At 52.0% G+C, this 22,807-nt stretch overlaps 1 protein-coding gene across 1 annotated transcript; it reads left to right on the top strand.

Moving 5' to 3' along the window:
• Positions 1–214: 214 nt before the first annotated feature.
• On the top strand, positions 215–22,461 carry LOC6600086 (serine-rich adhesin for platelets). The gene is made up of 17 exons (XM_026989309.1): positions 215–1,169; positions 1,293–1,569; positions 4,645–5,810; positions 5,922–6,097; positions 7,047–7,947; positions 8,006–8,183; positions 8,253–8,424; positions 12,832–13,371; positions 13,652–15,541; positions 15,601–15,716; positions 16,029–16,037; positions 16,542–16,623; positions 17,732–18,442; positions 18,506–19,035; positions 19,094–19,762; positions 20,247–20,436; positions 20,500–22,461. Exons 1-17 carry the CDS (start codon positions 215–217, stop codon positions 20,584–20,586), a joined length of 8,649 nt encoding a protein of 2,882 aa, XP_026845110.1. The 3' UTR covers positions 20,587–22,461.
• The last annotated feature ends 346 nt before the right edge of the window (positions 22,462–22,807 follow it).

The following is a 22,807-nucleotide window of genomic DNA, read 5'->3' as shown; positions in this document are numbered from 1 at the left end:
CGATCCCCTATTTGCTGCCAGCTGCCCATAAATCCAAGAAACCATGCCACAGGCCTCAACAATTTTCTGCCACAAGAATATAGAAATTATCATCAGAAGATACGGCCAAAAGTAGCATCATTCGCCCAAGCTTAAGTCCTTATAGAACCCAGCCCAAGCTAATCCTTCTCTCCTCTTCTGCCCCTCTTTTCCCGCCACAGTAGGGAGGGACGACATGCCAACCATGACACGAATGCATCGGCACTCCAGCTCCAGCGCCAGTGCCGTGGTGGAGGAGACGCGCGGCCGCCGGCGCGAGGGCGTTGGGGGCGAGGCCAACAAGGAGAACTACGGCGTGCACTTCATGAGCAGCCCCTTCGGCAACGCCAGCCTGATCGCCCTGCAGGACTTGAGCAACGTGCACGTCCACGGCAAGAGTCCGCAGCGGCGCAGCTTCAGCGAGGGGAGCGGACCGCGTCAGGCCACCCCGCAGCTGGCGGCTCTGCGCTGCCTGCCCCGAGCTCCAGGGGTCACACTGGGGGCTGCGGCCAATGGAAACGGAGGTGGTGCTGTGGGTGGACCTGTGCTGGAAGACTCGCAATTGTCGTCCTCGCGGATGGGGGACACCACCCTGGATCGCATGCTGGACGCCATCATCGAGTCGGCGCGCAAGGAGGTGCGCTGCAAGCACACTACAGCAGCCGCAGCAGCCGCAGCAGCCACCACAGCTGCCACAGTGGCCCTGGACTGCGGCGAGTGGAGCGAGAGCAGTGTCCACGAGATGGAGGTGCGCACCCCCACCCACCTGAAGCGGCAGCGGGTGGTGCGGCGCAAGAACCCCCACAAGACGGCCACCACCGCAGCCACCAGAGAGGGGCAGACTCGAAGCCGGAGCCAGAGCAGGAGGCAGAGCACGACGCAAGTCCCGATGGAGCACGTGCCCAGCACGAAGCGCTGCCTCAGCTTCTCCAGCTCCACGTCCAGCGACCTGGACGATGACGAGCAGTTGGCCAAGCGCAGCTCGATGGTCTCTACCGCATCGTCGAGCCACTCCAGTGCTGCTGGCACTGGCCTTGGCACTGCTACTGGTACCGCCGGTACTCCGGCAGGCGACGACAGTGACAGCCAGCGGGGAAGCATAGACCTGAGCATCGTCTACGATGCCAAGCAGCGGAAACTAAACGTGCACGGTGAGTCCCAAGGCGTCCGTCCCCATGTCTATCTGTAGCCATGCCACTCCAGTGAAAGAGCACCTTATGATTGACCTCTGGTATTCATCGACTAACTGGAGCCCATTCTTTGTGCCATTTCAGTCATCCGCTGTCGTGATTTGCGGCGTTCTCATGGGACCGGAACCGGCATTTATGCCTACGTGAAGGTGGCGCTGGCCTCCGCCCAGCGGTCCGCCCAGTCAGTCCAGCCAGCCATGAGCTCTGGCTTCCAGCGCACCGCTGTCCACCGGCACTCGAGCCGGCCGTACTTCGATCAGCGCTTCAGCTTCCCCATCCATCCGGACGAGGAGGAGCTGGAGGTTGCCCATGCCAATCGGCAGCTACAGCTGGCCGTGTGGCATCGGGATCGCCATTTAAAGTGAGTACGAGTAAGGTCACAAAACAGTTTGTCTCCCAATTGCCAATTGCCCATTGCCTACCCCGTACACAATCCCAAATGATTGGCCCCAGCTCCGAGACTCCAGGACTCCAGGACTCCAGGACTCCAGGACTGAGTCAATTCCATCTTGTCATCCATGTCATTCACCCCCAATTGAAGAGCAAAGAGCAAAGAGCGAAGAGTGAAGAGCGTAGAGTGGGGTTGGAGTGGATGGAAGAGGACTTGGAGCAGGCAAAAGACTAAGGCCTGGCGTCTGGTTAATTGTAACGTTTTTCTCTGGCCTCGTGGAACTTATAGCGCCTGCTGCATTTCCTGCACATAAACAACCCCAGCCCCATTTCCATTTCCATTACCATTACCATTACCACCCGCTATCCCCACAGAGGGAGCCTTCCACCATCCACCATCCACCATCCGGCTTCCACCTTCCACATCCAGGTCATGCGCATTGCGAGCGCTGTGCCTTTCCAGCGCCGTTTCAACTGAATTTTCTGGACTGACCTGCGCCGCGGCCCGCCAGTTCTCCAGTTCTCAGTTGGAGTGCCAAGCTCGCGCGACGCTGAACAGAAGCACCGTGCAAACAGGGAGAACAGCACAGAGCACTGAGTACCGAGCACCGAGCACCGAGCACCGAGAACCGAGAATCGGAGAAACGGCAACGGCAACGGCAACGGCCTGGCAACGCTCGACCTCCGAGAAATCGTAGCGAATGTGCTAAAAAGTGTGTGACATCGACATATTCCTCTGGCACCTAATAGTTCTCTGGCTTTATTTGATTATTTTTGTTCGAGTTGAAAGAAGGTGCCACATCCGGTGTGTGCAAGTGTCGTCAGTGGCGTCAGTGTCCAGTGGCAGGCCCAGCCCCCAGAGGCAGGCAACACGAAATTATATAACTGTATGAGTGAGGGCCGCTTGGAAAGTGTAGCATAATTTTGGGCATGCGGCTAGTCTAATGCGAACAGGAAGTGCTCCTCTCGCGGCGAGTGCTTGTGTGAGTGCTGTGCGTGTGCGTGTGCGTGTGCGTGTGCGTGAGTGCGACTCGAAACGTGCATGTGCGTGCACGAGCGTGTGCTTTCCCTCTATGAGCCACGGCAACTCCACGGAGCAAAGTTAATTGAAATTCAAGGACAAGGACAAGGAACCCTCGTGAGCAGAGCGCCACTTGACCAGCACAGCTTCTAGGGCTCCAGAGCCTGATAGTGGGTGCCATTTGATGGCAGATCGATTTGGTTAGCGGTTATGCAATGGTCACCCCGTTACACACGCACGCCAGCACACGGTGGCCGGATACCGGACACCGGACACCGAGCACCGAGCACCGGAGTTCAAGCCGCAAGCCGCAAGCCTTTCGCTGACGGACAACTAATTGAGCTAAATGGACACCCGGGAATGTCAGCCAGCTGCCATTCCCATTCCCACAACCACTCTTTCTCTTTGTCGCCCTGTCTCTCTTACTCTCTTACTTTGTGTCTCTCTGTGTGCGGCAGAGTCGCTTCTATTTGTTATGCATGCATAATGTATCACGCACTGAAAGAAGCACACACATCCACGCTAGAGAGAAGAGGGTAGGGGGTACGGGGGTAGGGGTAAATGTGTAAATTGTGAAAATAGTTGGGCCAAAGGACTCGTTTTCGAGCGCTTTAAGTCAATTTACAAAAAGACTGACGGCTGAATTATTCATTGCCTGCTTTTCGGCGCTGCCTTGCACCTTCCTTCCTGTCTCTGTCGCTGCCACTGCCACTGCCCATGCCTCTGGCTATAGCTCTGCCTTTGCCTCTGCCACTATTCGCATTACATTTTTAATGTCATGCCCCCATTTCGGCCACTCTTGAGTGGGCGGTCCTTGCCTTGCAGACAATCGCGATTGCAATCGCAACAGCAACAACAGCAACAGCAAAGAGCCCCCAAACAACAGAAAAACTTCACCCCACACTCTAGTCGTACTCGTACTCGCACTCGTACTTTGTGCCGTGCTGCTAGCACCACCAACCACCAGCCACGAACCACGAAAATCAATAAAAGTGACCCAAATACGCGCGCCAACTTCAGCTAAAGTGGCCAGTGGCAAACGAGGCAGATGAGGCGAGAGCCAACGCTATAGTAGGAGCTAGGGCTAGAGCTGGTTCTGGAGGATGAGCCGCAGCAAAAGTAGATAGACCCTCAAGGCATTGTCCAGCCCCTAGCCCGCTCTCTAGGCCACGCAACCACCCATCAAAATTGGCCGGGCAAAGCGCATTTCCGGGCCGTACACACACAGTGTACGGTGTACGCCGCACCGACATGTGGCTTGTGGAATGTGGCAGAGAATGTGACGCCAGCTTAGGGCCGCTAATTGATTTATGTCACGTACGATGGCCGCTGTCTCCCCCAAGACAGTGGAGGCGACTGGTGGGGTTAGAAGGCGAAGAACAAGCGGAACGGAGGCGGAAGCAAGACCCCACCTTCAACGGCTTATAAATAAACCAGCCATTGAAATGTCAGTGCAACGTGACGCACAGTGTCCAAAATTGGTATTATCCAATCAAGGCGTTACGGTCCGTAATTACCCTTTACCCTTGCGACATTTGGCCTGGTCGATCCATTCTCACAGTCAAATGAAATGGTGTGAAATGCCATAGGGTGTTCAAGCAACATACGAAATCCCTCACAATTGAAGTGGGGATCTTTTATCCATCTCCAGTTGATTCTTTATTCACGAAAAAGCTGTCAAGTCGTGAAAAAGTCCACTTGAGATCTGTTCTTATCCCGATATGTCCTTCTAAGCGATGATAATAGATTTTGTAGCTTATTTGCTGACATTTTCTGCTCTTAAAATAGTTAAATCCCTACAAAAGAACTGATCCTTTTCAGTGAATAATCGGAATAATAAGTTGTTCATGTCCCATTTCCGTTGATTCTTAGGCAGCTTCTCCAGCTCTTCCACCCAAGGATTCTGGGTATTTCGATCAGTTTTCCAAACGGTTTTCCACTTGATTAATCCCCCTCCCCGCCCACAACTCCTGCCTATGCCCTGCGCCTACTAAAGATCTCCTCTCTCTCTCGATCCTCCCACAGACGCAGCGAGTTCCTGGGCAGCAGCACCTTCCCACTGAGCGAGCTTCTGGCGGAGAGCCACAGCGTGACCGGGTCCTACAAGTTGCAGTCGCAGTCTCAGTCGCAGGCATGCCTTAGTAGCTGTCGCAGCAGCAGCAGCCGGAGCAGCAGGAGTAGCAGCAGCCAGAGCACTACCACAGCCACCTCCAGGAGCAGCAACCAGGAAGAGCAGGAGCAGGAGCAGGAGCCGGAGCAGGAGCAGCAGTCACTGGCAGAGGGTTCCGATATGGCCACCACCACAGCCACAGCCACAGGCACAGTCACAGCTACCCCCCAGAAGTCGTCAGCAGCGGCTGCGGCGGCGGCAGCGGCAGCAGCGGCGGCCATGAACCTGGACGAGGTCATCAGCATCAGCATCGACAGCATGGCCGGCACGACGACAGTGGGCGGCAGGGACGAGTGCCTAATGCAGCCGCAGCAGCCGATGAAGCTGAGCAAGAAGGCCCTCCACCAGCGGGACGCCGACGAGAACCTCTTTCTGCGCTTCCTCGAGCTGGATCCGCCCGCCGACGGCAATGCGAACAGCACCACCAGCGCCGCGGGCAACACGGGAGGCTCGGCGAGTGGGGCAGCACCGGGCGGTGGGGGGGCAATCGCCAGTGTCATCTGCAATGTGAATGCCAATGTGAGCAATGCCAACCACCTGAACGGAGCCAGCGGCGGCGGCAGGCGCCAGTCGACCATGGCCAGTGGAGGGAGTGGAGGAAGCGCCGGCAGTGGCCAGCGCCAGCTGGGACGCACCCCGTTCACGATGACCCGGCGTCTGATGCGGACGGAGGAGCGAGGATTCGGCTTCTCCATCGTGTGGACGCACCCGCCGCGCGTCGAGAAGGTGGAGGCGGGCATGTCGGCGGACCGGTGCGGCATTCTGCCTGGCGACTATGTGATCTTCGTCGACAAGCACAATGTGGTCACGATGCCCGAGGCTGATGTTCTGAATTTGATACGATCGCAGGGCTCGACCTTGACGTTGGAGATATTCAGAAGGTCAGGCGCGGGCGCCACCATGGCCATAGACACAGCCACCACCACGGCAACAGTCGCCGCCACATCCCTGTCCACATCAACGGGCACGGAAATAGGGACTGGAACGGGAACGGGAACGGGAACGGCCACAGGAATTGGTAGCATGGGAGCAGGTCTTTCCCTGGCCCTGGGCACCTCCAATGCCAATGCCATCACACAGCAGCAGCAGCAATCCCGGCAGCAGCTGGTCCTCGGCCTGGAGCGTGAGGAGCCGACGAACATGATGAGTCTTCAGCGGACGGGCAGCTCGAGACCAGCCCAGCCACAGGCGCAGCCGCAGCTGGGCAACAACTTTTCGCGTCCGGCCACCGCCTGCTCCGGCACCACCTCCTCCATTGAGGCCGCCAAGCGGCGGCTCCACCTGCCCCAGGTCACCTTCAGCAAGGAGGTAGGCAAGGGCGTTTTGGTCTAACCCGAGTCCCCCATTCCCCCCACCCCCCAATCCCGGGATATTTTTTTGAATGCGTGTGTTTTCATTTTGCTATTTGTATGTACATACTTGCAGACCGATTATTGTTTAGTTTTAGAGTTTAAGCAACCGCCATGCTGGCTATCATTACTTACTATTACTATTATTAATCGCCTTTTTTTTTGCCCCACCCCACCCCCACTAGGCACCCCCAAAACAAAACGCTTGACAATAAACTTTTTTTTCAACATTTTATTTGTGTTTGTTTTTTTGGATATTATTTTACTTATTTCTATTAAATGGAAGATCCTTATGGTACCTATATCATGGACTTAGATCATATTATATTGTGTGCCTTTTTTTTGTTGGTTTCCATTAATCTTTTGTCCCATTTATCCAGCTTCCTTGAAATTCCGTTTCCATTGATAGAAGACACAAAAATATAATGGAGGTACATGTATTCCATGTATTTCCATATTGAATATATCGTTTTCCTTCATTTGGAATGGATTATTACGGACAGAAGACTCCAAAAGATACTAGGGGGTACATGTAACCCAATCTTTGCCACTGCTAATCGGGCTCTCTATAAAGAAGTTCTCTCCCAACTAAGTCAGGGAGAAATAACTCTCGTGTACCTAGCCTTTGATTCTCTTCGATTATAATCGAACATTCAAATGAATGTATGCTCTGGAGGTGCCTTTCCGAAATATATCCATTCCAAGTATATATCTTTCGGATCAATCCGAACCACTGTTTCGAACTAAATAAGAATACAAAATCAAAGTATACTGGCTCTAAAGAGAGGCCAAAATGGGGGTACCCTGTCAAACCTCATGAATCGTTCTTATACCGTGGGCACCCTGTTCGGTTTCTTCCTCTCCGATGATTCTAATCCTTAACTTCTGATCTCTCTCCCCTGGGATAGTCCATTGTGCCCATAACGGACAACCGACGTCGCTTCCTCCTGCAGCTGATTAGCCGGGAACAGAACTTCACGGCGGCCCTGCACTTCGGGGTGGAGCGGTTTGTGCAGCCGCTGCTGGAGCGGAAGGACCTGATTTCGCCGAACGACCACCGGACGCTGTTCCAGAACATCGACGAGCTGCTCCGCATCGCCGAGGACATACTGGAGCAGCTGTGCAGCGGCGACCAGCACCAGCAGCATCACCAGCAGCAGGAGCCGGAGCCGCAGATGAACTTCGCCTCGCGGGTGTACCTGTCCAAGACGACGGCCATATGCGCGGCCTACAAGAAGTACTGCAACGGCATCAAGCGGGCCGACTGCGTGCTGGTGAACAAGTCCCGGCAGACGGGCTCCGAGTTCATAGCCTTCATCACGGAGCCGGCGGTGCCGCGCAAGCGGCCGGACCTCACCATGTTCATCCACCGTCCGCTGCAGCACTTCCGTGAGATCCTCAAGCTGATGCAGCTGCTGGCCAGCAACTGCCACGTGGACACCGAGGAGCACAAGAACTTCAGCAGCGTGATTGGGGAGCTGCAGGCGGCCTACCGCGAGATCACGGTCAGCAGCGGCCTCATGGAGCCCCTTGGCGAGGGCCGGCCCCTGCTCACGCTCCAGGACCTAGAGTCGCGCATGGTCTTCACCAAGTGCAAGCCCTTCACGCTGGCCGTGCAGGGCCGCCAGTGGATCTTCGGCGGTGATCTGTCCCGCGTCGAGGGCCGCTCCATCAAGCCATACTGGACGCTACTCTTCAGCGACATCATCGTCTTCGCCAAGGTCAGCCGCGATCGGGTGCTCTTCATCACCGAGGAGCCCGTGCCCTTAGCCAATGTGGTCGACTCCTGTTTTCACATGCGCAAGAAGAGTGAGTACCCCTCTCGACCCCCATACCCCCTGATACCCTTTTCGACTCCCCTCCGCAGCCACCGAGTTCCGTCTGACTGTCGATCCCAATGGCCGGCTGGCCGAGAGCCCCACGGGCTACTGCGCCCCCGATCTCAGCCGGACACCGAGGCGGGGCGCCCGTCGCAAGAGCCTCATCCTGCGCGCTCCCTCCCTGGAGCTGAAGGCCGTGTGGCAGAACCTGCTGCAGCGCCAAATGTAGGTCGTCCGCGATGTCTCTCAAGGGGGCAACCATCCTAATCGACTTATACCCGTTCTTCCATGCAGATTTCTGGTGAATGCGGCCTTAGGCTCGACGCCCCTGTCCAGCCCCCTGGACTCGCCGGATGTGCTGAACACACTGGTGCCACTGAGTGATATTGGCATGACCTCCGCCTCGATGGCCTCGATGAAGCTGCCATCGCTGGACAGCATCAACCTCAAGCAGCAGAAACAGCAGGTGCGTCTCTTTCGTAGCAAGCGCCTGGACAGCGGCGATTCCTACGAGAATCTGCAGAGGCTGGCCAGCGCCGTGCGGCACAGCTGCGCCACCAGCACCACCGCCAGCGCCACCACCAGTGCCTGCGCTGCCACCCAGACGCCGCTGCAGTCGCTGCAGTCGCAGCTGTGCTCCGCCTCGCTGCCCTCACGCACAACGTCGCCAGCCCGCCTCCCACTGGGCGAAGGCCACGGCCACGGTCACGGCCACTCGAATGGCTCCTGTGGCGGCTCTGTGCCCAACGGTGTGGGTACCACGGCGACGGTGATGGGCGGTGGGGCAGGCGACAGCTCGCTGCGGCGCTTCAACACGAACTCAATGAGCTCTTGCCTGAGCAGCAGCGCCAGCCTGACGGCCCACAACCACACCCAGACCGCGGCCCCATCCCTGTCCCTGCCCAGCGCCAGCTGCAAGTGTCTCACGGCCATTCCGGAGGCAAGCAGCGAGCCCCTGCCTGTGGCCGTGTCCGTGTCTTTGTCCGTGGCCACGGCCGCGCGACCCCCCTCGCAGAAGCTGCTCGAGTTCAGCCTGAGCTCGGTGGGACGCTCCTTCATCGACGAGGCCGCCAATGTGGGGGTCGGCGGGCAGGTGTCGCTGACCACCCCCGAGACGCCCACGCCCAACATCTCGCCCAGCTCGCAGCAGTGCAACTCGGACGCCTTCTCCAATGACTTTGTGCCCCCGGGCGGGACGACGGGACGGAAGACCAACATTCCGCTGGCCGAGTTCGGGGGCTCGTGGGATCTGCTGGAGCTGGACCTGCAGCTGCACGAGGTCAACCTGGATCCGTGCTACGACACGGATGTGGAGGAGTGCATCTTCCTGGGTGACGGGAGAGTGGGCCTGGACAATCCCGACGGCGACGGTGACGGTGACGGGGACGGGGACAATGACGAGGACAGCGACGATGACAGCGTGGTGGTGGACGATGATCCCTTCGGCATGCTGCCCACCAAGCCCACGCCACCGGACTCCCTGGATCTGTGATTTGACTTTTGGCTTCAGACGGACGCCACCGCCACTGCGACGATGGTCCCGGGAGATCGGGATGACCCTGGGCTCCAAGAAGACCCCTGCTTCCCGACCATGGACAATCTTTGAATCGACGAGCTTACCGACAAACTACCACTGATCCACCCTTACCCTTAACCGATACCCTTACGCTTACCCTTACCCTTATTCTACTCTCTCTATCTCTCTCTCTCTCTCTCTCTCTCTCTCTCTCTTGCTACCTCATCGGCTGTTCCCTCTTGATTGGTCTGCTTCTGGTTCTGGTTGTGGCCTTGCTTTTGGCCAACTCCAGCTGCAACTCCCTTTTTGCTAGACTTGCTTTGTACTCGAACAGTCACTGGCTGCGACACAGTTTGAAGTTTGAGGAAAACGGGTACTGGATTATACTCGTACTCCTACTCGTACTCGTACTCGTAGTCGTACTCGTGCATGGGTACTCATGGGTGCTCATGGGTACTCGTCTTCCATTACTCGATGATCAATCGAATGGCCATGAGTGAGATGTGAGACTACGAATATCCCTGGAGTATTGTACATACGTGCCTATACCCTTGCTATGCCTCTCCATCTTGCTCGCTTTGCGCATTGTACATACATATATACATATAATTAGACACCGACACAGAACCGATGTACATACATACGAGTATGTACGTATAATTATAGCCCCGTTGAGAGCCCTCCGTTGTAATCGTGTTTGTTCCATCCAAGTCGATTCTGAATCGAGTGTAAATAGTAGGTATCACTACGAAGAGTGCCCAAGACGATGCTCGTTATTCAATACACCAATGTTGTAAGTGTGTGTAACGCTAGTACTTAATTCTTACCACTTATAGTCACATATACTTATACCCACTTAGAGTACATTTGTTACAATATAGCCATACCTTATAACTATAGCTAGTCAAATATACACGCACCTACTTGAAGCAAGAAAAAAGAACGCCCCAAGCACACTCTCGAGGGGGACGAGATCGTTTTACAAGACGTTTATACATTATATACGATATACATACATATATTCCATACTCTCCTAGTCGCTCCAATTCGTATTATCCATTTTGATTGAGACTTTTCTGCCAATCCAACAAAATCGAAATGAAAATCAAAATGAAAATGAAAAAAACCAAACAAATTATTATATCTAGTGTTAAAAAATGCTTCCATTTTGTAGCCAAATTGAAAATTTATTACTGTTATTGCTGTTGTTATATTACCTTAGCCTGTATCTAGATCGGGACGCGGAACCCTCTCGTATTCTAAGTTAAACATTAGCCAAATATTGTTGCCATTCTTAGATTCGATTCCCGATTCCCGATTCCCCAATCCCCGATCCCCGATCCCGAAAGCAATTCAAACTGTTCAAACATCTTCCTTATAGAATAGAATACATAACATACAATATAGTATATAGTGTATATACTATAATAGTACGTCTAGCTAGTACACACTATATAAACCTATGTCTATAGCTGTAATGAAACTTTGCTCAGTCGTCGCAGGGCTCTTGGCTGGATGGAAGGGGAACCCACTCGTTCATACATACATATGTATCTGATCCATCTGTCGATATCGAGGTCAATTATCAATGACAAGCACTTTGTTGCCTTTTAAAAGACTCCATGTAGATACCACCCATTCATTCCCAATTCACTTACACATTCATTCATCTGAGGGCTCGCACAGTGGGCATTATTTTGGGGGAAATATTGTAAACATAGTTTCTTCCTTCAGAATAATTGTTGGGCAGGGCAGTGTTTGCCCTTTACGGGGGGCACCGCTGTGCGAGGCCGTCCAGCCAGGACGTTCTAGCGACTCTTAGCTAGTCTCCGGTCTAACCTTTATACACGCACACACCTGTACGTCTACGTCTGTGGCAAGTTTTAACGGATTATGGTATCAAGGAGTATCAAGCATACGCCGCGTGGTCTTTTGCGGCTCGGTTTTCGGGTGTGCCTTGAGCAATAACCAAAATATGTATCTCTCTATACACCATATATAGTATATAGTATATAGTATACAGTATATACATCTACATATTCATTCATATTCGTATTATATGTAATCTGTATGTACGTCTAGAAATTTTTGATTTGATGTTTTTTGCCACTTTACATACTCGTAACACGAGAGGATCGATATCGACTTAGAGATTGAGATTGCGATTGCGATGAGAAACGAGATGCATTCAAATAATAATAATAAAAAAAAATAAAAAACCAAATGATTCTTTGACTAAAAACGCTTGTGCTGTTCTTTTTATTTCATTCAAAAAAAAAAACCAAAATAACAAAAGAAACAAAACAAAACTAAAGAGTTAACCAAGTAGAAACCCACCGAGCACTCATTCAAAACGTTGCCCAATATCGCTCCGCATTTATCTAGATCCTGGTCAAATCCTGCGCTTACAAAAATTGGTCGATCCTAAAGCAAAACCGAAACAAGATCAATTTTCCCAGAAACAAAAAACAAAACAAAACAAAACAAGAACAAAACCAAAAAAGAAAACACCAAGAGAAAACCAAAATTGATAAATTAAAAATTGTGATGGACTCAATTTTAGTTTTAAGTTCGAATTGCTTCTTTTACTAATTCTTCTCTAATTTCCAATTTCCAACTTCAATTTTCCACCTCCAATCTTTCAACTTTTGAATCTTAAACCGCTTATTTGTTGTTGTCGTTTGTAACTGTAACTGTAACTGTAACTGTAACTGTACCTTTACATTTCCCGTTAACTGTTTACCGTTAACCATTTTTATAGCCGTTAGATGTGCCGTTTTGTATTCGCCCCACAATCTTCCCCCCACTAGAAAATCAAATTACCAACTTCCAAGAGAGAGCAAGAGAGCAAGCGTTTTTAATCAAAGCAAAAAGAAGGTCGTACGAGTATTATTATTTCCTTTCCGTTCCGTTTCTCCGTTGAATCTATCGATCAAAGATCTCAGCCAAAGGCAAAAGCAAATGCAAAAGCAACAAACTAACCTCAAAAGTCAAAGCAAAGCAAAGCAAAAAGAGAAACAAAAACAAAGCAAAAGCAAAAGATAATCCAAGCAAAAGCAAAAGCAAAAATGCAAGAGAATCTAAGACCCTCCGACTTGGAAAACTATTCCAAATGTTCCAATGAGCCCATCACAAATTTTAATTTGCCAAGCAGCGTTCGGGCAGCCTTCGGGCGTCGTTCGGGCAGCGTTCGGGCAGCGTTCGAACAGCGTTTGGGCAGCGTTCGGGCAGCGGTGGGTGGGTTGTGGGCGGCGTGGTGGTGTTCCAGTTCCAGTTCCTCTTCCCGTAACCGTTCCCGTTCTCCGGCCCAGGTAAGACACGGGCCACGCAGTCACTTACACTCCATTATTTTTGCAGCAGCGTAACAGCTCTCACGGCCATACCCACACCGGTGGACCAGGGGCGGCCGCCTCCGCTGGCCACGCCCACGGACACACACACACACACGCACACGGCCATGCCGTGGAGCAGATCGAGCTGTTGATCGACGAGAAGTGCCGCATTTTGAACAAGACCGGCACGCCGAAGTCGAGCGCCCTGCACCTGGCCAACTGGATGAAGGGCCAGCTGGACAAGCAGCAGCAGCAGGCCCGACTGGCGGCCATCGCCCGCTCCCAGGAGAACATCACCGCCGAGGACGAGCAGCTGATCTTCAACAGCGACAGTGAGCAGGACGAGCGCATCACGTATTGGACGCGGCAGCAGCTCGAGAAGCGCACCAAGGAGCTCAACCTGGCCAAGGAGAACGGCGCCATGTCGGCCAAGCCGAACTTCGGTGGCAAGCGACTCAGCGGCGTTGAGGAGCTCAGCATGAGCGCCGCCTCGGACATCTACTCGGAGGCAGAGGGTGTGACCAGTCAAATCAGTCAGTCGCACAGCACCACATCGGACAGTCAGGTGAGAGGAAATCATTTCTGGTACCCCGCCGGAAAGTATGCTATGAAAAATCGCGCCATAGTTTCGCATGCGATCCACATCGATCCACTCAAAGTCCACCCATTAAAAATGTCTTTCCATAATCGATACTACACAAAAATCTAAATCCAGTCCCCATATAATAGGTATTCAGTAAAAAATCCCACCCACTCAAAGTCGAAAGACCACCTGTCGCCTCCCAGTAACCGCTAGCCCGATAACCCGCTAACCCCTGCTTTATCTTCCGCATCCGTCCCTGTAGATTACAGTACGCTCGAGCCCCATTGTGCTGGACAAGCTGGCCGTTTGCCGACACTGCCACAAGAATTGCCAGCAGAGCGGCCCCGGCGGCGGTCGTGCCGGTGCCGCTGGCATCAATAACTCCGGCTCCACGCCCGTTCTCCTCTGCAACTCCCTCAAGGTGCAGCACAGCCAGTCCTCGCCGAACCGATGCTGTAAGCTTAACGGGATGGCTGGGGGAACGGGATCGGGCACGGGAACGGGCACGGGCACGGGCACGGGAGCAGGCACCGGAACGAGCAGCGTGACCAGCATGTCCAGCAGCACAATCACGGGGGAGCTGTCATCGAAGGTAGTCGCTAGCAGCAGTCGCCGGGAGACCGGCGATACGGAGAGCGATGTAGCCCAGCTGATCACCGACGAACTGTCCCTCTCCCAATCAGAGGCCACGGACGAGAGCGTTGGCGCCATTCCCAACAGCAGCAGCAGCGCCGGCGATGGCTCCAAACTACGAATTCTAGATCCTCAGCCAACGGCGGTGGCATCGGTGGCATCGGTGACATCGGGGGCAACGGTGACTCCACCAATGGCTATAGCAAATGGCCATTGCTCAGGCGGTTCACCGAAGCCGTTGCCACCACCGCGACGCACTCGCATCGTGGCCCAGATGTGCCAAGAACCCGCAAGGCCACGGGCCAACCAGCAGGTCAAGGCAATAGTGACGATCACTGAGACGGCACGGATCATGCGCAGCAGCGAACGAACAGCCCACCCGCACTCTGTGGGATCGGGAGGATCCGGCTCGGTGTCGGGGTCACCAGCCAAATATGCCGCCTGCCACTGCCGCTGCACTCCTGAGGACTTCACGCACGCCCAACTCTCGCCGGACAAGATGGAGCACCAGACCTGCAAGCTCCTGGAGTCGCCCAAACAGACCGCCACCACCACATCCTCATCCTCAGCAGCCGCAGCCTCAGCCGCAGTGAGAGCGGCACAGCGGCAGGAGGATGAGCAGCTGTCGCTGGTGCTGATTGGACTGGCCCAGTTTGCGCCGGCGGCCAAGCTGTGTGGGCAAGGGGAGCGGGTGCCACCTTCAGTCCTCCATCAGAGGGAAGAACCTAATGACGCCCCCACAATAGCCGTGGTGCCACCAACGCCCGACGCCGTGCTTACCAAGACGAGCACTCATGTGTGGGACAACAGCGGAGGAGGAGCGGAAGCGCCAGTGGGTGGAGTGGCCACGACTAGCACGGCCACCACTACAACGAAGCAGCCGCGCCAGGCGATCATTGAGAACATACCTGAGGACTCGTGCGACGAGTCGCCGCTGGACGAGGAACCTCCGTACAGGCCCATGACCAACGCACTGAGACGCTTCGGCACGATGTCCAGTCTGGAGAAGCTGCCCTCTGACGATCGCATGGACGAGGCCGACGAGCTGGACGACGACCTAGAGCAATACACCTCCAATGGCCACGACGACAGCACCCACAACGACGATGTGGACGATGATGATGAGGACGAGGATGAAGACGACGCAGCCTCGGACAAGGCGCTGGCACAAAACCTTAACGAATTGGTCGGGTGCTCCAGCTCGACTCCAGCGCGTGCCATGGTCAATGGGGATGTGCTGGCGAGTGGAGCCTGGACCAATCGGGCTGGGGCTTTTGTCTCCGACAAGATGTCCTTTTTCGAAGAGTCGCGCGCCTTCATCGACAAGTACTTGGGTCGCTGGAGTGCCGAAGATCCCCAGGAGCAGCCTCAGCAGACGGCCACCTCCGAGACGGATGAGCAGATGGACGAGTGCACCTCGGGGGCAACCAGCGGCGAGGAGGTGTGGGGCACGCCCACCAGTGGCGGGGACAACGAAGACAACGACATGCAGCTGATCAACTCGGAGAACACACATTCGGTAAGATGCAGTGCCTTCATAGGGAACTGCGATCGAATAATCTTTTCACTGCACTTTAGTCACCCACCAAGTCGAGCACCTCGCTGAACGATGACGATGACACGGAGCTGATGATGGACGAGCTGCTGATGGCCCCGCCGATGACGGCCAGCACCATAAGGGGACTGCTGCCACGGTATGTAGGGTGGAGTGGAGTCCCGAATCCGAGTCCGAATCCTCTCCTAGCTATAATACTCTTATGCGACACACACACACAGCTGGTAGAGCCACTAGACTAGACCCATAAGCAGCTAAAGCCGCATCAGTATGCAGCCAGACATGAGCCCATCTACTCGTAAACTCGTATATTCAATACAATACAATACAATACAATACTCGTATATCGTATAGATAAAAACTCTAGAGATAGTACCTCCATTAGCCCTACTCTAACTAAGTAAACGAATTCTCTTCTTTTGTGTATTCCTTTGGACACTTTCTTTCGTAGCTTTTACAGGTGTTTTTCTTTCGTTTCCATTCGTTTCACCCCAACCAACCACATCCACACCCACACCCGCCCAAAACCCAATTCGATTCGTATCTGTGTATCTACTCGTACATCCATCTCTCTATAGTATTGCTCAATCATTTTCGGGTTAGCTTTAGACTCTAGTCATAGCCATAGCCAGATCAAGTATCGAGGACCAACGACCAACGGACACGAAAGGGCGGATAGTCTTTCTCTTTATGTAGTGTATCCTTGTATCTACTATCTATATATATACATACATATATAATTTGTATATCTATTCAAAAATTGATGCATCATTTACGAGTACTATGTCATCGACACACACAAACACACATTCATATATCGAATCCAATCAAAACATCGATCAAATATTGCTAAATTCAAATTGAAATTCGTTTACATACTATACGCCATACATACCATCATACGTATTATCGAATCGTATCGAACCGTATATCGTAACCGTATATCGATACATGTCATGCTTAGACGTCGTCTTGAGCCCCTTTTCGAGGAGGAGACCGAGAGCGACGAAGAGAAAACCCAGCAGGACAGCGATGACATCAAAAAGGTGGGTCGTTATTACAGCAAATCCCAAAATCAAAACCAAAACAAACAAAAAACCAAACCAAAAACAACATGCTCAATCTTTCTTGTGCGATTCTTCTGCATGGCAACACTGGCGCGGCGCAATGTCATGCATGGCAGTGCCGTCCTTGCCTGAAGCAACTGTACAGTGTCCACCTCAAAAGCAAAAACAATAGAGACAGAAGTCTTCGGTGCACCGAAGCGGAAATGCCCCTGCAAAGAGCTATAGCGCCTACTCTATATGGCATATAGTATCACTTTGTAGAGGTATTCCGAAGCGATGATCTGCATATGATTCCACCTGCATGTAGCCTAAGACAACCATCAATTTAGCTATCTATCAAACACTCAATGAACTAACTTGAATTCACTTTGGTTTGTCTTTCTATTTTGTCTATACTTTTATTTTCATATGCCACACCACCAACGACTGCAACTCGCTCTATCGCTCATCTACATCCATCGATAAATCCACCACCATCTCCGCACCATCATCAATCAAACAATCAAACAATCGAACAATCATTTATCTGTATTTACACTATATATTCATATTTGTTGTGTGTAAACTGTACCTTTTGCCTGCCGCAATCTTTCTGAACGCTATTTTCATGTATTTTTGTGTAACTTAATTAAACTTGTTGTTTCTTAAACTAATCGTTATCGTTATCGTTGTCGCTATTGATATCGCTATCGTTAACTGGCATTGTGTGTATACTCGTACATATATCAAATAGAAAGTCGTAGTGAAATTAGTGAAGCTTTAGCCAATACTGCAATATTGCGAGCTCATAACCATCACACGCCTGGACGGGGACGACGACAACAGAGACGATGACAGCGAGAACGATTGACGACCGCTCACCGATCCACCGATCTCCAAATTGAACTCCAATCCCCAATCCGATAAATCGAAATTCCGTACCGCCAACGCACCACCGAACCGCATCCACTCAGAATCCTCAGAACATCCACATCAACATCAACATCAACATCCACATTAAGCGCCAGGCGCAAAGCGCAAACTGCAAGCAGGAAGCTCTATCTAAACCAGAATTGATTAGTTGAATTCTATTCCCAACAATTGGTAGGGGGAAGCAACGACAAATGGCCACTACCTAGAGGATTCAGCTGGAAGCTCAAGCGACGAGGCAGCCCCAGTGGTGCCGGATCGGGAGGAGGATCCGGAGGAGGAGCATCAGCATCAGCATCAGCATCAGCATCAAAAGGAGCTGGAGCAGGAGCTGGAGCTGGAGCAGGGGCATCTGGGGTATCAACAGCAGAGATTGCAACCGAACCTGGGGCCACGTCCGTTGCTCACTACCATGCTGCTGCCCACTACGGCCATAACCACGCAGATGGAACCATCACCACGACCACCACCAGTACAACGAGTGGGTCCACCGCCAGTGGTGGCCTTATCCTGCGAGTATCTGCTCGATCAGCGCCCCTCTATACCCTTGACAGCCGCATCGCACACGACGAGGTCGTACACGATGCCAGCTACGATCAGTGGGCCAGGGCCAGGTCCAGGCCCAGAGATAGAGAAAGAGAACTCCACCACGACGCCATCATCTCGGCCGCCTCCGCCTCCGGCTGCAGCAGCGACAACGGGCAGGACGTCGATGACGACGGCGAGTCGAGCTCCCTCGTCGACTACTACAACAACCAGCAGCGGGAGCGACACTACGAGCTCCGGAGGCAGAGCCAGCGGAAGGCCAGCGAGGTTTATACCACCGCCGCCGCCTCCGCGTCGCTTGCTGCTCACGCAGACCAATCTAAGCGCTGCCCCACCCAAAACGGTGAGTCCAATCCTCCAGCCCTGCGATCCTACTTGCCTTTGACCCCATCTTGTGTGCCCACAGGAGCCACCTCAAAGAAAATCTGGCGCTACTGCTGACAGTGGCTCCTCGGCGGCTGTCGGCGACGCCGCCAGCGCTTCGGGCCCAATCGCTACCGGGTCAAGGACAATGCCAGCGGCGATTACCAGCAGCTCTACGCCGGCGCCGGCACCGTCCCAAAAACGGCCATCGTCAACGATAATCGAGACCTGCCTGCTGGGGCAGGCACCCAGGCCCGCCTCAGCCATTTCATCAGCAACAGCCTCGAGGATACCAAAGCCGAGCCGGGCGAGCCCCAGTCCCACCCACCGTCAGAGCAGCCCGGCTATAGCGGCGCCACCACCAGCGGAGGTGGCGCCGGCGCAGGCGCAGGCGAAGGCGGGGGCGGGGGCAAACGGAGACGATCAGCGTTCGGCACACGCTGCCCCAGCGCCCCACGCTGGCTGCGGTCTAAGTCCAAGGCTGGAAATGCGGCTGGCCCTCAATCACGACATCCTAGGGGACGAGGACTTGATCTGCTACGAGCCTGGTCCAGATCTAACAACTATTCTGGGGTGAGCAGTCCTCTTCGCATTTGTTTCGATATAAACATTATCAACGTTATCCTTGCAGGCACGACCTCTCCACATTTCATCGTCTGACGGGTCGCGATTTATTGAGTCGTTCAGCCACGAATCGGGTGCAGCCAAAAGAGGCTGTCATATCGTACTCTCAACAACGCAACTCAAAGATGGACACGCCGACGGTGAACCGTCGTCCACGTCCGCTCTCGGCCTCCGTCCAGAGCAACCACAGCAGCAGCAGCCACGGCAGTCCTCGTACCGCTGGTTCAGCTCGTGCCGGAGGCGATCCACGCAGCCAGCAGGTCAGTCCAGGTCCATGGACCGGTTCTGGATCTGCGGGTCGAGCCGGCGCCGGGAGCGGAAGCGGCGCCGACAACAGCACCGCCTGCAGCTCCAGCAGAGGCGGGAGCAAATTAGGCGATCTGGAAATCTTAGCGAGACGCGAGAAGATATACTGCATGTCTCAATCGAGGAGTGGCTGTCAAGTCAGGGAGACATCCACGACCTCCACAACGATGGTGGCAACGATGACGATGGGTACGGTGATGACGGAGATGGCATCGAAACGCGACTCTTCCTCGCCCACCCAAGCAGTAGCAGCAGCTTCTCTGACGAGGACGATGAGTACTACTTCGATGGACGGAGCGGTAGCCACCAGTACCACAACAACAATGACTGAAGCATTCCTCGAAACGGAAGTGGACAAGTCGAAGCGATTGTGAGTCGGAATCTGATGTGAATTGGGAGGGAACCATCTTAGGGTTTAACTTGAGATTAGGAGAGTGTATCAATAGCGCGTGTAAAGCCTCTTAAAGTTTTATGGTTATTGTTAGTTTTGTGGACCCTAAAAGTGCGATCTTATCACAAAAAGGTGACCAAGGTCACAAATGTAAATAGCACCCCTTGTAGAAAAATAAGACAGAAAATCTCGACAATTAAGGGCGGAAGTCGACCTACAGACGTCAATAACGTCTTTAACGATGTCCTATTCCATGCCAAATTAGCAGTAGGGATTAAACAAATAATGGTGACCCCGATAGGAGCCAGTAGCTTCCCGAGAGTGCAAAATCAAAATTTGGGCATAGAGTGTGCGTGGGACTAGCCGATAGGGGTGTTCCACGTTGTTATTATTGGACTGCTCCGAAATTCAAAGACCTATGGGATGATGACCGTGTGAAAATGTAATATTATTCCGTTTACAGAATCAACTTTATTAAGCGTCGCAACTCTGAGATAACCGCTAGTAGCAGCAGCAGCACCCCCAACCACTCCGACGGAGCCCTTGGCGAGCAGCCCCAACCGAGCCAATCCCAGGCCCAGAGTCAGAGCAGCCTGCTGCCACAGGCAGCCGAACCCGCGGAGATGGCACAAATGTCGCCGCGCAAGGACAACGTAAGCAGACAAAACATGATTATCCTTTGCCAATCGCACTGACCCATTGCTACACTGATATAGGACAAGCCATCTCTGAATCGCCGCCTGTGGAAACAAATCACCAAACGCCGACGCACCAACTCCGTGTCCCAAATAGTCGCTGGTTAAGGTGTCACCATTCCCCCCTCCCATTCTTTGTCCAAACGATTTTCGGAAGATCCCAGCATCCAGCATCCCAGTGCGATCCTTAGCCAGTGCTTAATAGCTTTTATTGTGTTCTGTGGGTAGATTTTAGTTAATCATAAGTTGAGCACGACGGATCCGAAGGGCAGCCAATTGACTGGAGGACGGATGGTCTGGAGTCCGTGTCCCTGTCCGTGGCAGTAAGTCGGCTCTCCTTGAGGTCTCACTTGCTAGTGGCCTGTGTTGCGCTGCCACGGAAGTAGCAGTGGCGCATTCGGCTGCTGCTGCTGCTACGGACTTCCGGATGTCCGGATCTACTAGCGGGCTGCCACACCAACAATGGACTGGCATTGAGCAAATACCAAACTACCAAACACCAACAACAAGAAACAGGAAACAAGAAACAAGAAACAAGCAACAAGGGGGGAAAATATTTAGTAGAGTACGAGTATGTTAGGTTTTTTGATACAACTTTGTAGGTAGTGAATCCTGGGATCGATCACAGGGCCACTCTAGGCGTCCAATTGCGTCCAAAACGAATCTCCTGCCAGCAGTCGGCAGAAGGCAGTAGAAGGCAGACGGGAGGCAGGAGGCCAAAGAACTCAGTCCAAGCCAAATACGATATAGACAACGAATGGCAGTAAGTTGGCAGTGAGGGGGCATACAACTACTGGGGCACAGTACGAGTAACTCACTCTCCCCAAACACACAACACACACACAGAGACACATTACTCGTAACACACATGCAATCCAGCCAAATGAATATACATAGAAGATATAGAAGAATTCGAATGTTTACACTGACTATTTTTTAGAGGAGATAGATATAGAGCATTCATTAGCATTATACGTGTACGTATACGTGTACGTGTACGTGTACTTGTGTACGAGTAGCTGTACGGAGTAGCTTAGCAGTTGGGTTGTTCCGGGGGCTTTTGATATTGGTTCGTGTTCGTTTAGTTCTAGTTCTCAATTAACAATGAAATTGCCTTACGTATTCAATGAACTATTGTATTGGTAGCTTAAAGTAGTGCTCTTTATACATACATTTTACGCATTTTGCAATTGTCCAGCAATGTCAGCATCGGGTCAGCATCAGTATCAGTATCAGCATCAGCTTCAGCAGTCAGCAGTCAGTACGAGTAGTATGCCACTAATGAATTTTAAGAATTTAAATTCCACATTTTTCTCAAACTATTTACAAGGAAACTTTTTCATCAGAGTCTTATAAAAGTATAGCGAAACTTTGTAGTTTATTTCACATTGAAATTGAAATATGAAATCGAAAATATTTGAGATTAAGATCGAAACTGAGACCGAGACCGAGATCGAGATCGAGAGCAGCGCTCCGCTGAGATGCTAAGAAATTATACGAGTTAATAATGACAAACGATGAAGTACATTTATCAGCTTTAATAGAAAATCTAATAAATATATACATATATTATACATGAATCTAACTAGTTGTAGTCGTAGCTAACTAATTGATATACGAATTAATTTTCAATAGAGTGGACTTGTACGTGTACGTGTACGTGTTACTAGGCATTTACCACTCACACCACACTCTTGGGGCATGGCATCCATTGATTCAGCACCATCTACCACGTACCACGAACAGTGTCTCAGTATTCAGTAACTTTCTTTGTAAAACTCAAACACTGACACACTCACAAATCCGAATATCCAATACTCGAATATGCATATATGTGCATCTATATAGGGTATGGATGATTTTTTTTGCGGTCGGGGTTGAATCTTGTATTTTAGTGCAGAAGTGAATTTTCCTCTTGAAATTCAATAAGAAATTCAATTATTTAAAGATGAAATTACAGAAAAAAACAAAACACACAAATAATTCAATATACAATAAATCAAAATCGAAATGATCAACAATTGTTTTGCATTCCTGGGATCTCTTCTGATTTCAGGCTTCTTTCCCCAAAAGGACTCCCTCAGAGAAGCCCCATCAATGGAATATTTTTAGCACATTATAAATATGTGCATATATTAGGAAATACTTACCATACCTTTCCATATTCTAGTGCAGCGGTAGGTGCCTCGCACACGATATGTATTTTCTTCGGGCTGGCTTCCGTTTTCGACGAACAAATCACGAAAAACAACCCTTAATATTCAAATAAATATTGAATTTTTTAGTTGTACTTGTATTTAGTATCTGCAGATATGAAATCCAGAATTCA

The sequence above is a fragment of the Drosophila persimilis genome, unplaced genomic scaffold (assembly GCF_003286085.1).
Source record: "Drosophila persimilis strain 14011-0111.01,24,50 unplaced genomic scaffold, DperRS2 tig00000232-arrow-arrow-pilon, whole genome shotgun sequence".
Classification (NCBI taxonomy): Eukaryota; Metazoa; Arthropoda; class Insecta; order Diptera; family Drosophilidae; genus Drosophila; species Drosophila persimilis.
Note: the sequence above shows the minus strand (reverse complement) of the source record. Positions and strands in the feature narration are given on the sequence as shown.